This window comes from Cygnus atratus, chromosome 8 (assembly GCF_013377495.2).
Source record: "Cygnus atratus isolate AKBS03 ecotype Queensland, Australia chromosome 8, CAtr_DNAZoo_HiC_assembly, whole genome shotgun sequence".
Taxonomy (NCBI): Eukaryota; Metazoa; Chordata; class Aves; order Anseriformes; family Anatidae; genus Cygnus; species Cygnus atratus.
The window spans coordinates 32654127-32668520 of NC_066369.1; the positions used below are offsets into that span (position 1 = coordinate 32654127).

Genomic DNA, 14394 nt, shown 5'->3' on the forward strand with positions numbered 1-14394 from the left:
ATGAGTAGCTAAAATGTATTTGTATACAGGGAGGGAACACTTCTGTTTTGATAACCATATGCTGTCAAAGGTAAGTAAGCAATGTAGTAAAATGACACATCATTTTGTATATTCAATATATTATGAAGAAGAAGAAAATAAATGCATCTGAAAGGCATTTATGGATTCACAGAAGCCCATAATTGTATAAACATTTATATAGGTGTTTATTCAGTGCTTGGGGACTGAATGAATTATCCTAACAAATCCCTGTCTAGTTTGTTAGTTTGTTGCATGACGAGATGCTTGCATGCTGAGAGATAAAAGAAAGACTTTCTTCTTTATAAGAAAGAATTTCTTCTTTATATCTACTCTAAACCTACCCTCTTTTAGTTTAAAGCCATTACCCCTTGTCCTGTCCCTACACTCCCTGACAAAGAGTCCCTCCCCAGCTTTCCAGTAGCCCCCTTTAGGTACTGGAAGGCCACTGTAATGTCTCCCTGGAGCCTTCTCCAAGCTGAACAACCCCAACTCCCTCAGCCTGTTCTTTTAGGAGAGGTGCCCCAGCCCCTTGATCATTTTTGTGGCCCTCCTTTGGACGTGTTCTAATACTTCCATGTCCTCCTTGTGCTGGAGGCCCCAGAGCTGAACACAGTGCCCCAGATGGAGAGCTACTCACAAGAGCAGAATAGAGGGGGAGAATCACCTCCCTCACCAGCTGGCCATGCTTCTTTTGATGCAGCCCAGGATACAGTTGGCTTTCTGGGCTGCAAGTGCAAACTTCAAATTCCACAGTTCAGACAAAAGCCATGAAATGGGGGCCAGTATTAGGAGAAAGATAGATTTTCAAGATTTATGTTTGAAGATTCACTAAGCTATATCTACAGCGTCACACTGCTCTTAAAACCAATAGTCTCTTCTAAAAGACCAAGGACTATGTCTGTCTTTGGGAGATGTAACCAAGAGTGTCAAAAAATCTGATTTGATTTAATACTCATTGCCATTCTCTTGGGATTAAAAGACTGAGAGAAGGGAAAACGATCTCTCCTTTTTTTGTCTTTCATTTTCCCTTTTGGGGCTATTAAGGATTGGATACAAGAAATAAAATAAGATTTAAAAAAAAAAAAAAGGATATATACCTGATAAAGGCTATTATTCTTTAGTGGTTTAGTTCCACAATATATTGACAAGCACAAGGAACAAATGAAACTATCTTAAATTGTAATGCTATGTAAGATAACAGAGTCAGCAAAAAGATAATACTACCTATTCCAACATTGCCCATATTTTGTTCTTTTTCTCTATACAGCACTTCTTAGTATTGGCAAAATAAATGTCATTTAAATTATCTCTCCAGAATGAACATGTGCATTTAAACTAAAATAGGTGTTACCAAAGGGTATAATTGATCCATATCACAGAGATCCACAGTATAAGAAAATTCAGAGGTAATGTCACATGCTTACAAATTGTGCATTGCATCTCCCTCTAGTGACCAGCCTGCATATAAGCCTAGATCAGGACTGTGGAAACTTTCCATCTGAACTATATTCTACCAAAGAAGTTGGGGAGGGAGGGGTTGGTTTCTTTGTTTGTTTTCTGTAATGCATGAAGTTTATTGCAATTCCCCTGGGAATGTTCCTTTTGATACGTGGTGTTTTCGCTAGTTGAAGAATGTAAGCTTCTAGGGTTTATTGTAATTTGTAACATGTGCCAGCATGGAGGGTAAAGGCAGACTGGAACACTTTAATCATTATTTATTATTTAGGTATTTACAGGTGTGCAGGAAACAGTCTTTTTTCTTGCACAGCACGTTATGAAATGTCTCATTTCCATCTTAATTTTCTTAATTCAGGACAAAAACAAAAGTTGAAATCTTGAAAAATTCCCAAGATACCTGGGTTTATTTTCTAGCCTGCTGTTGGAAATGAGTTTATTTGCAAGAACTTTAGGTTTAATTTTCTTTGTGACATTAACCTGGTCTCTATACTATCAACTTCCTGCAAATGTCTCCATCCCAGTGTCCTTTTGTTAATAACTCTAACAAACATATGCATCTTATGGATAAATCTGAACAGATGGCAGAAAAATCAGCAAGAACTCATTTAGCTTCTTGTTATTGCTGTGCTGTTGTTGTGTTCTTCCTAGGAAGTTGTATGAGTTAGGTTTTGAGAAGATGACAAAACTTTTGGAGTATTTTTTAATCTGGTAGCCTCTCTGTGTAAGTAAGATTGCATGAAAGACTATATGCATTCTGCATGAGCCTTCAGTACTTTGTGACCAGAGTCAATTAGAGGAAGTTTGTTTCACAGATCATTGTGATAACACATCTGTTGCAGATATTACTGAGTTACAAACTTAGTGCGTGTGCTGGGCACGTGTAATAGGGCAAGCTAAAAGCCTTTCAGAAAGGTCTACATTTCGGTAACGTAGGCTATGCTATAACCATTTAGATGGTTGTGCCAGTTCAGTCAAAAAGCCTTTTGACCCCTTCAGTGTAGTTGTCTCACCAATGAGGAACGCGTCTTCTTTTTTCAAAACATATCATCTGGGTCAGCCACAGTTCTTAAACTGAATCAAGAATTCAGAGGGGTTGAATGGCCTTTGTTACGTAGAAGGTTGGAGTAGTCCCTAAAGACCTTAATCTGTAAATGCAAATATTAGTAGCCATTTCAGGATTGATAGGATGGATACATATGTAGGGTTACATTTCCTTCCAGATATCCATTTCCATCACTGTCTTTGAACAAATAATATGTAAATAAAGCTGAATTTTCTTCACATTACCCTCAATAAATGGATTTAAACCACCACACAAATCTCCTAATTCAACTCGTCAGTTCTAGTAGTTTTAAGATAAATCCAGTAGGCTTAACTCTAAGCTTCCAAATAGATCTCTGCCAACAGTCAGTTGAAGTTCTCGTTATCCAATCCTTTACATTCACTGAGGCTTGCAGTTGCTATGGTTTCAAATATTTCACTAAAACTAAAACACTTCTCTGTGTGCCAGCACAACTAATTATCTTAGATAAATAATTTCTTTGATCTCAGGTGCCCTGACAAACAAGTCGTACAAGTGCTGACCAAACAGAAGTTTTCCTGCATTTATTTCCTCCTCTCTAACTCCAGAAACTGGGGCAAAGATGAAGATTTATATTGAGATAAATACTTAATATGTATGCCTAACATATAAACACCATATTTTCCTGGGATTTCTTGCTGTCCTCAATTCATTTAACAGAAGTGTACATCAGCTTCTCCTAGGCTATGCCGGAAATCCTGGGCATTCTCCACTGTGCACAGTCAGCTCTAGTTGTAGTACATGGAGATGAGGTGAACAGATGCAGGGAACAAGCTGAAGTCAACAGTGCAGTCCTCACACATAACTCCAGCATTTTAAGTATTGGGCTTAACGCACAAGTGCTACACAGCGTTTCTGTCCGTGAAATTCTGCTTGGTCAAACCACAGCTATGGCCACAGTCCTAAGCAGAGTGTGCTCCATGGGACACCAGCCATTGCCTCAAATCCTTCCTTGCTACCATTCTCAGATGCAACCACCACTCTCCAGGCATGCTGATTTCACTGTATAGACCAGTTTGTCAAGGGAGCTTTGGAAGGACATGCCAACAAGTGGTTCCACTATCACAATCAAAATGCACTGCAATTTTTGCAAATGTAATTTTTTATGATAAATACAAATTGTAATTCCTGTGTGTGTGATCCTGGCTAGCCTGTACATCAAAATATTCCATCTAGTGGACTGGTGATTTTTCTGTATCAGCTTTCAAGGTGTTATCATCAAGCTGCTGAAAAATAGCTTCTATATATTTTATGGTCTCAACTATTTAAGCAATTCCACATCAAGCAGATGGGTTCGCAAACTAATGTCTCTAATAATGAGTTCAGATTAAAAATTAAGCCTAATTACCTCAGTTCATTTAACCCCTAAAATGCGTCTGGCATGCTTAGGGCTATCATTCTGGTTAATTATATTCCTTGCGCACTCCAGAATGTTCTCACGCTTTATATGTCTGGATAATTTTTCTGAGGCTGGTGGACCCATGGTAAATGTCTACTGAGCATAGCACCTCTGGGAGTGATAGCCATTCATGATGAAATACAAGGACAATACATTGGTAATACACCAGGGTGATGTCAGAGCAGACATCTTACAAAGAGAGTATTTTCTTTTGATCCTAAAGACCCTGATTGTTATGTCCTGGGTTTCCCCAGGAAGGGGAGAAAAACATATTTCAATCTTTTTCTAGTGCTTTCTGCTAACCTGAAATTAATCTTTAAGTAAAAAGAAGCTATGGCTGATCAACCAGTCTTACCTCTTTTGCTATCTAATCTGCTGTCATGATGAGAGCTACACACAGACCACAGACCAGCATACAATGTCCACTTTTCGCTGGGCATTGGCTTGAACTTGCAGTAGATTTTCCAAGTTGACATTCATAAATACAGCATAAGTACTGATAATTGAGATCCACTGGCTGAGTTATTGTTTGAAAAATTAGCCTGTGCTTGTGTGTTTTAGTAGAGCGGTAAGACAGGCCTCGTACATCAAGTGAAACCCAGAAGTTTGAAATTTCATTTGTAAAGTAATAGAAAAATGGTTATTCTTCCATGTTTTGATTTACTCTCTTTGAAGATGAAACGACTGCTATTAACAACAGACTTCAAGAACTTAGTGTAACTGTTTATTCTTGCTGATACTAATCTGTTTACACTGTAGTTCAGGGAAATTTTGCTGTTAATTCTTTCTAGACATCAGATCTTTCTCGTAAGGCCTATGTGCCTAATAACATTTTCAACTCTTAAATTTCTTTGTAAACCTCATCACAGGAAATTTAGGCTCTTCTCTTTAACTTGGCTTTCTCTTGGTATTTCGATCTATGCTGTGGCATTGCCACTCTGTCACTCAGGCGTTCCCAGGGCCTTAGAGTGGCCCTGATAGGCTGGGCTTACAGGAACAGACACCACACCAACAGCTTTAAAGATAAACAGTTTGTAAATAATAGTTTAGTAATAAATGCAAGTAGAACAGTAATCTGGGGTGAAACAATAGCAAATCCAGTAATTCAATAGTGGCTAAACTTTTACCCAGGCATGCAAAGATGAGCGTAACCATGGTTATCGGGCGTGGCAGCAGCAAGGCAACTCTGCTTTCTGCAGGAGGTTAAACTAGACATCTCCAGTGATCCCCTCCAGCCTTAGCTGGACTGGTTCTATTTTTCGTTTGTTTATGTATTGGTCAACAGGCCATATATTGTACATAATATGTTTGCTAAATTTCTGAACTGGAACATGAATGGAGGGCAGGACTGAAATCTTACCTCCAGTGATATCAACAGACCAATCTCCATTAGTGTTATCAGGGACAAGTTTTAATCCTAGACACTGAGAAAAGCTACAGGATGGATAAACAGATGGAGATATTTTAAGAAATACAGTACCTTTGTCTCATGAAAGCATCATTTGTATTAGAAAGTATGGTTATTAAATTGAATAGGACTCCCTATTGTGTCTTTTTTTTTTTTTCCCCAGATTAATGGAGGTCTCGCTTCCAGTGATCCATTCTATATGGGACTCTTCAGATCTATTCTTGCCCTTCTACACATTGACATAAATTAGGAAATGACACTATGAATTTACAGTTAGGGGAAGCGTGAATTACAGTTTGGGGAAAGCCATAAAAGACAAAAGAATCAGTCCACATAATTTTATTTAAAATATCACTGTTTTTATATTCAAATCTTTTTCCCTCCATCACTGTGATTAAGTACATATATTTAATAAAGCTATTATAATTGATCAATAATTAATTACAGAAAATGTTTTGTTCTAGTACTGATTAGAAATTGGTATTTCATTAATGAAGCTATTGGGTTTGCCTTCTCAGAGTTTATGTGTATTTTATAACAATAAATAAGAGAGACAGCTGAAGTGGTTTATCTATAGACATTTATTTTCTTAAGTAAGTGACTTAAAGTCATCAAGATTTTAGCTATGAATCAAAAACTGTAAAATTTTCAGCAACTGTAAGAGACTATTAAACAATTATCTATAATAAATATTTTTCTTTTTTTCCAGTCATAATATTCTTCTGTATGAGGATGGACATGCAGTTGTTGCTGATTTTGGAGGTAAAGAGTTCTTATGAAAAATCTACAAATTAACTTAAAATTTTCTAAAACTAAATATGTGCTGACTAAGGAAATGTTGAGGAAGTTTGTTCTTCATTTTGCTATTATGAAATGAGAGAAAAGGACCCTTTTAAGGATGAGAATGCCCCTATTTTGTGTCTCAGACAAGTTAGCAGTTGCTGTGAAGTACTCCACTGTATATGTGAGAAGAAAACCCAGATGACGGTGAGATTGGTGCATCTCAGTTTGAGTAAGTTTTAGCAGTGGGTTAGAGGAAGCTAAGTGAATGCCTCTAGTAGAGGACGTGTCCTCCTCTTTCAAGACAAGTGCTCAGGATCTGAGGACAGTGTTGTGCATAGGTCTGTTGCTGTTAGCAGCCAAACTCCAGGGCAATAGGACAGGTTTCTTTCATTTTACTTAAAATAGCAGAATGTAGTTCTTTATTTCAGTTATGGACTTGGCATTTTCTATTCAAAATTAAACTAAGCTATATTTTATGAATCTGTATCTTGTGCATTGTCCTGGTGTTTATCAGTCAAGCTGCACAAGAACGTGTTCTTGTTGGTGCAAGAATGGAGTTTGGGGAGCTGGTTTTGACCTAGCTCCTGAAGAACTACTTCACCGAAGACATGGCCATTGTTACTGCGCAATATCACCACAGATGTGATCCCTAGAGATGCATGGATATCAGCTTAACACAGAGGTGTGGTGTTAGCATGATACTATCTGTGAGGGACACAGTGCTGACCCAGACTTGCTATTGTCGAGCTTGCTGAAGCAAGGAGATAGCACAAGGCTTGGACCACATGGGAATGCCTCCTTGTCTGGGGTGTTGCTGAAAATACTCCTGTTCATATAGATGAAAGCATAAGTGTATTTTTCTGATATGTCAAAGGCATCTGAAGTCCTGCTTGGGAACTTATTTATGTATCACAAAATAGAGTACACACTACCTTCACTGTATTAATGCAAGATCTTGTCACTTCTAGGTGTGCTGCTTTTCTGACATTAAATAAGACTGACAAGCTTCTTTGGTACTGAATGTCAATGCAATGCTCAGTTACTGTTTGCTGTAAATCTAGATGCACTGATATTGACCAGTACAAATAAATGTGAGGTTCCAAATTCTGAGCTGGATCCTCAGTTGCTATAAACTGCTATTAATGTTGACAGAGCTATGTAGATTTATACCAATGTTGAATTTGGCAGGCAGGTTTGAGATGCCTCATTGTCTCTGTGCACCCTTGTTGAATATCAGCCATCACAATTTGCCTGGATTTGGCCTGGATTTTCAAAACCCCAGTGCTATTAAAAAATACTTTTTACCGAGACTTTATTATTATTACTATTTATAATAAGTCTGGTATCTATAGTGGCTTGACAGTAAAACTTTTTTTTTTTTTCTATGTGTTTCAGAATCGAGATTTTTGCAATCCCTGGATGAAGACAACATGACAAAACAACCTGGGGTTTGTTTCTTGTTTTGTGCCACATAGTTTGTATAAAACATACAGGCAAGCTCAGTTTAGGAGAAAATTATATTAGAAATGTCATTTTTTGATGGATTAGATGAAATGGTATATTGTTATAGCTCTTTTTATATTTTTTTATTCAAGCCTCTTTACTAGCAGAGATTAGTGAATACAAAATATATTTTCTTAATCTGCAGCAGAAAACAATTTTATAAGGCTCTTCCTTGGGCTCTAATGCCCCCCAAATCCTTAGTAAAGCATAATTTTTTCTATCCACCCTTCCCCACTCATATACACACATTGGTGGCAGGTGGTCCCTATTTCTAATGAGGAGTTAGTTATTTGACACTTATTTTCTTTCAGAATTCTTTTCTCCATTTCAGGCATATTGTTAAGAGAGACAGCTTTTATAAGACAGCATTGTCATTACAGGTTTTAGTCCAAGTGCATTCTGTGTATCACACTGTGGTCATGAGGCTTTCCATCCTCATAATGACTAATTGTGGAATGCTAAGTCTAGGGTTCAGCACTCATCTTTTCAACCAGTTGCTATGTGCACTCAGTGTGGAGTACCTACGGCAGCTGTAGGCCTGGGCCCTGTCAGGCTTTGATGATCAGGGTTTGATGATGTCTTGCTGAGAAGGGCTGCTTTGTAAAGAGAGAAAGGTTAGTTAGTGAGGTGCCAACAACTGGCAAAGAGACCCTGCACTCATCACTCCAGTGAAAGGGTGATTGATTGCTCGTGAAGCAGCCTCAGAATTGTGCTTCTGCAGAGAGCAGTAATATTCCAGAGAGGGCACTAGCCCAACACAGTGGCCATCAGTTTTTCCCTTTGTCAGCTAGAGTAGTATTTAACTGGTATTAGATGGCAAGCTCAGACCTTATACTGTGGTCTTCAGACTATGTAAGGTTGAGTGTTTTGTTTTTATTCTAGCAATAATCTCTTCCTTAAAGCTTGATCACTATCTTTATAGGGTTGAAGCATTTATCATAGTAATGCTGTTATGTATCATGTGAAATAATTTACTGCCTGAATTTTGCATGCTATGGTGAAAACTTTTCCTGGAAAACTTACCAGTTGTTTTATTGAGCAATGGAGGCAAGGAAATAACAAAAGAAAAGAAAAATAACAATACAACTAGAGGAAAAGAGACACGCATGAGGAAGTAAACTCTCTTAATGTGTACTTGATGTTTCCACATATGCAGAACCTACGCTGGATGGCCCCTGAAGTGTTCACTCAGTGTACAAGATACACCATAAAAGCTGATGTTTTCAGCTATGCTTTGTGTCTCTGGGAGCTGCTAACAGGTGAAATTCCTTTTGCTCACCTAAAACCAGGTAAGATGCTCAGTGAGTTAATGTTTAAAGATCAGTTACACTGCAAGATATTAATTGACATTTTACTAAAAATTATTGTTAAGTGCTAAAACTCAGTGAAAGGCATAGAACTACCCCACTATAGTGCCATATACTACTTATTTTTATCATTCTATGTTAGAGGTTTTTGACCTCCCGTGATATCAACACCAGCCTTTCCAGTTTGTCCTCCTATGGCATGGGGTCGATTTGTGACCATGCTGTTGTGCAGCTCCCTCCACACAGGAGATGGCCTGGAAGAACCCCACTGATGGATTGTACTGCAGCAACTGAAAAACTTGTGGAAATTGGGAGATTTTTTTGTTTGTTTTAAGTGGTTTTGGGTACAATGAATACAGTTGCTGGGGGAACAGATGTGCAACATTTGTCAGATGGCTTTCAGGCAGATTTTTGTGATGTTTGGAGAAAGCATGGCCAATGGCAGCATTCTGACCTTTAAAAAGGTGAGTTTCTCATCATACAAGTGTTTGTGCCCAAGCAGAATATAAATGTTTGTAATATTGTATGGATGCATATTCTGTAAAAAGCAACTTTGAAGGTGCTGTATCATTTTTAATATGTATAAAACTCCTACATTTACGACATATGTTTACATAATGTCTATTCAGTTAAAAACAAATCCCATATTTTTATCAAAGTATGTATTTCAAGGTGAGAAATAACAGGACAGTTTTTAGGAAGAAAGTCTCTTATCTGTAAAACACTGTCACTCTAATTATGCATCAATGACTTTTTTTTTTCTTTTTTATTGTTACCTTTGTGCAGGCTTAGAGGTCCAGGAAGCCATTCTTGTGAAGTTCATTGTCATAATTAAGTGTTGAAAGTAACACATGATTATAAAATATCATGCTAACAAAATCTCACTGATTGAAATGGATGTATTATCACATCAAAAGCTTCTACCATCATTCCATCTACCTTACTGAACCTAGTACGATATCCAATTCTGTTAGTGTACTATATACTGAATAAAATACCTATTCATCAGTTCTTTACCTGATGAAAATGAATAAATGTTTTTATATTGGCTTATAGTTACTCTGACCCAGAAGAATGATAGATGAAACAGCCAGTCAAAAACAGAAAATATTCAGAGGTTTAAGGCTATTACACAGGAGAGTTGAAAAGCATAACTAAGTTCAGAATTTTGGGCACCACCCAAAACCTTTTTGACTCATATTTGAGAAGAACGGATTCTTGTCAGTCTAAAGTATTTTTTAAAAGATGTCATCAAATCATAGAATCATAGAATATCCAAGTTGGAAGGGACCCACAAGGATCATCGAGTCCAATTCCTGGGTCCCCAGAGGACCACCCAAAAAAAAAAAAAAATCAGAAATCAGACCATGTGTCTGAGAGCATTGTCTAAACGCTTCCTGAGCTCTGGCAGGCTTAGTGCCATGACAACTTCCCTGGGGAGCCTGTTCCAATGCCTGACAACCCTCTAGGTGAAAAACCTTTTCCTGATATCCAGCCTGAACCTCCCCTGTCGAAGCTTTAAGCCATTCCCTCAGGTCCTGTCGCTGGTCACCAGAGAGAAGAGCTCAGTGCCTGCCTCGTGAGGAAGCTGTAGACCGTGATGAGGTCTCCCCTCAGTAGCCTCTTCTCCAGGCTGAACAATCCAAGTGACTTCAGCCGCTCCTCATACATCTTCTCCTCTAGGCCCTTCACCATCTTTGTAGCCCTTCTCTGGACACTCTCCAACAGTTTAATGTCCTTTTTGTACTGTGGTGCCCAGAACTGCACACAGTACTCGAGGTGAGGCCGCACCAGCGCAGAGTAGAGCGGGACAATCACTTCCCTCGACCAACTAGCGATGCCATGCTTGATGCACCCCAGGATGTGGTTAGCCCTCCTGGCTGCCAGGGCACACTGCTGGCTCATGTTCAGCTTGCTGTTGATCAAAAGCCCCAGATTCCTTTCTGTGGGGCTGCTCTTCAGCATCTTGTCCCCCCAGTCTGTCAGTATAACCAGGGTTGCCCCTTCCCAGGTGCAGAATCTGGAACTTGCTCTTGTTAAATTTCATAATGTTGGTGATTGTCCAGCTCTCTAATTTGTCCAGCAAACTTGCTCAAAAAAACCATCAAGTCCCTCATCCAAATCACTTATGAAAACATTGAAGAGGACTGGTTCTAAAATGGAGCACTGGGGAACCCCACTAGTGACGTGTTGCCCACCTGATGTAACCCCATTTACAAGAACCCTCTGTGCCTGACCCATCAGCCAAGTGTTCACGCATCTTATTATGCTTTTATCTAATTGTGTTCTGATCATTTTGTCCAGAAGGATACTGTGAAAGACAGTATTGAAAGCTTTACTGAAATCCAGAAATATTACATCGACTGGCTTCCTTTGGTCAACTAGCTGGGTAATCTTGTTGTAAAAGGAAATTAAGTTTGTTAGACATGACCTTCCCCTAGTGAACCCATGTTGGCTCTGACCAATGACCACACTGTCCTTTAGTTGTCAGCAGAAGTTTTGCTGACTTTGGTACAAGATTTTACCAATAGGTAATATATCACATACCTTTGGTGAAAATAAATGGGGGGTGGAGCATTTTTCATTGCAGTTTTAATTTGGTTTCCATTTGCCTTCTCTTTTCACAGCATCTGATAGGCAAAAGATTAATCCAATAGTATCTGACTCATACTTTCCAAACCTCATCAGAGTGCAGTCAAAATTAGACTGTGTTTACCTCTTCTGTCCACGTACAGTTACAATACCACAGGATTTATCTGATATTATTTGCATTCTGAAATATCATTACAGTCAAAAACTGCAATGAGAACAGAGAATGGATGACATTCCTATGACAAAGACTGTGATGAGAATGGGATATGGTTAAAAAATACAGTATTGTTACAATTTCATGATTGCAATCTTATGGTTCTCTGCATATTCCATAGCTCTGATCTCATATCATTTTAAAGTGCCAGGCAAACAAAGGAGTTTACATTGCTTTTGATACAAGTTCAAAATACATTTGTTTTCACTTGAAAACATTTTGCTTAAAAAGAATGCAAGGGACTAGCCATGTGTTTGGATTCAGTAAATGTGTTATCACAATTGGGAAAATATTTTGGCAATTTTATGTTGGTCTGTAGGGGCTATAGCTTATAAAATGATATGCACTAGACTTTTACTAAAGAAACACTTTGAATTAATTTTAGTAATAGAATGTAATAGAACTAACCACAGGTTATTTTAAGATATCTGAGTTGTTACCAATTTATCTGCAACTGGATTACACATTATCCTGTCTTAATAATTAGGAGAATAATTTATTAAAAACAAACAAAAAACAACAACAACAAAAAAAAAGGTTAACTCATTTTTTTTTTAGGGATGAACCTGAACTAGATTGTCTTTCCATTCAGGACCATGGATGGTCTTAGCTATCTTTAAAAATGGTATGGATTTGAAAGCCTCTTTAAGCCACAAGTTTTTATCCACAGGTGTGGTGGCTATGGACTTTTGTACCTGGGGTGTATGGCAGTAGCAGATAGTCTGTGTCTCCCCTAGGAACACCTGTAACACCTGGATGCTCACATGTCTCTGTTGGGCTGTTCCCTTGCAGCAGCGGCGGCAGCAGACATGGCATACCACCACATTCGCCCGCCCATCGGGTACTCCATCCCCAAGCCCATCTCTGCCCTACTGATGAGAGGCTGGAACGCCTGCCCTGAGGTGAGTGCCCCGGCTCCACACAGCTGGAGAGGCAGCAGGACAAGAGGTACGGACACTTAGGCCAGCCATTTGTCTGACTTCACAGGGCTTCCCCAAAAGCACCGGTTACCGTGAGAAGTGCCACTGCAGATTATCTGGGACAGATAATGGTGAAATGCTGAGAAATACAGAATAGTTGGTGAATTGAGGAGAAAAGCAAACGATTATTTAGACGTTCAATTAAATTTTGAGTAATTATATTATAAAAGTTTGATTGTGACTTATACCGAGTGGAAAAGTATTTTCTGCTCTCAGACTTCTGTAGACTTTTTCTATGAATTACTGACTTTTCTCCACATCAAAAGTGAAATTTGCATCATCAAAAAGAGGAACCAAGTTACTGTGGAATTGTGTAAGCTTATGTTTTTCTACCATGCCCTGAGGTTTTTTCCCTGATACACTGAAAAGATACCAGCAGAAGAGTTGTACAGAAGACAGCAGGACCCGAATACAGCCAGAAGTCCCCTCCCTGGCCTTTCTGGCACATCACTGTAGTCCCCCTTCTAGGAACAGCTGGGGATAGGACACACAGACAGAAGTTATGGGAATTCTTGTTTCTAGGGCTACATTCTTCATGGCAGTTGCTTTCAGCTCATAGCACACAAAATTTCTCACTCTTTTGTGTTCTTTTTCTTAAGTTGCTATTAAGATAAACTCTAGATTCTGTTTTTCTTCTCTCAAACAGAGCATAGTAAGGCTAATGAAGATGCATTGCCTGGGCCTAGAGACCAGTCCTAGTAAGGTGATATCTTAGCGATGCGTTTTCAGAACCTTGGGTTTTGAAGTTGAACTAAGAATGTTTTGGATCTGCTCAGAACTTCTTATATGCAAAACTCTGGGTTCCAAGTAGCATCTCTAGCTAATTGTTTGGCGAGCTTGTGGTGACTGGTTATGAGATCTCCAGCTAGTAATCTTAAAAGCAGTCTACCAGGCTGTGAATGGAAGAGCACTTGTCCTGGAGAGAGGGCCAAATACCAGTCCCTGCCACCTTAGGAATGGAATGGATATGTGTGCTTTATGATGGAAGAAGACCAGAAATCTTAGTAAGCTATGTGAATTTAAGATAGAATTTAACAGATGCTGGTAAATAAATAAATAAATAGTATTTTCCATCAAGCAAACATTAGTAAGACAAGCACAGTGATGTTTTAAGCACTGCACCTTGTACATTAAAGAGAACAGATGTGAGTTCCAGCATTGTAAATGTGAATTTTTACATTAAATTAAATTGATGCTGCATGTTTCAGGTCACAAGAATCAATTGCTGTTCTGGTCAGTTAACATTTCCTGTTTTATCTTTTTCTTGCTTGTATTCTGTGTTGTACTGCTTGGCTCTGACAGAACCAGATGTTTGCTGTCTGATTCTTACCATTACTGAGACTCTTTAACATCCATGATTGTGTTGCTGCTTATTTAGAAGCGTTAGGTTGACAAAATCAGGCAAGCTCAAGCCTCCTTTTGAGGCAAAACTCCCACAAGGGATGCTGAAGGCTTTTGTTCTTATAGGAGTTGCTATAAAAGAGAAACAGGAACATGATTTGCAAGCTGTAGAAATATTCTGGCTTTTGATTTCTGTTTCCGATTATACCTTTAATCAAAGCTGTATATATAGCTAAAAACATAATATTTAATAACAGAACAGTTGGCAAACAATGATCAAATGAAAAAGAAAAAAAAAAAGTGTTGT

At 38.6% G+C, this 14394-nt stretch overlaps 1 protein-coding gene across 1 annotated transcript in view; it reads left to right on the forward strand.

Annotated features, from left to right (window-relative positions):
* TNNI3K (TNNI3 interacting kinase) overlaps positions 1 to 14394 on the forward strand; it is a 74365-nt gene that overhangs the window by 44854 nt on the left and 15117 nt on the right. The window contains exons 18-21 of the mRNA XM_035564477.2: positions 6077 to 6129; positions 7546 to 7598; positions 8810 to 8942; positions 12559 to 12668. Coding sequence (XP_035420370.1) covers positions 6077 to 6129; positions 7546 to 7598; positions 8810 to 8942; positions 12559 to 12668 — 349 coding nt within the window. The remainder of the gene's footprint in view (positions 1 to 6076; positions 6130 to 7545; positions 7599 to 8809; positions 8943 to 12558; positions 12669 to 14394) is intronic.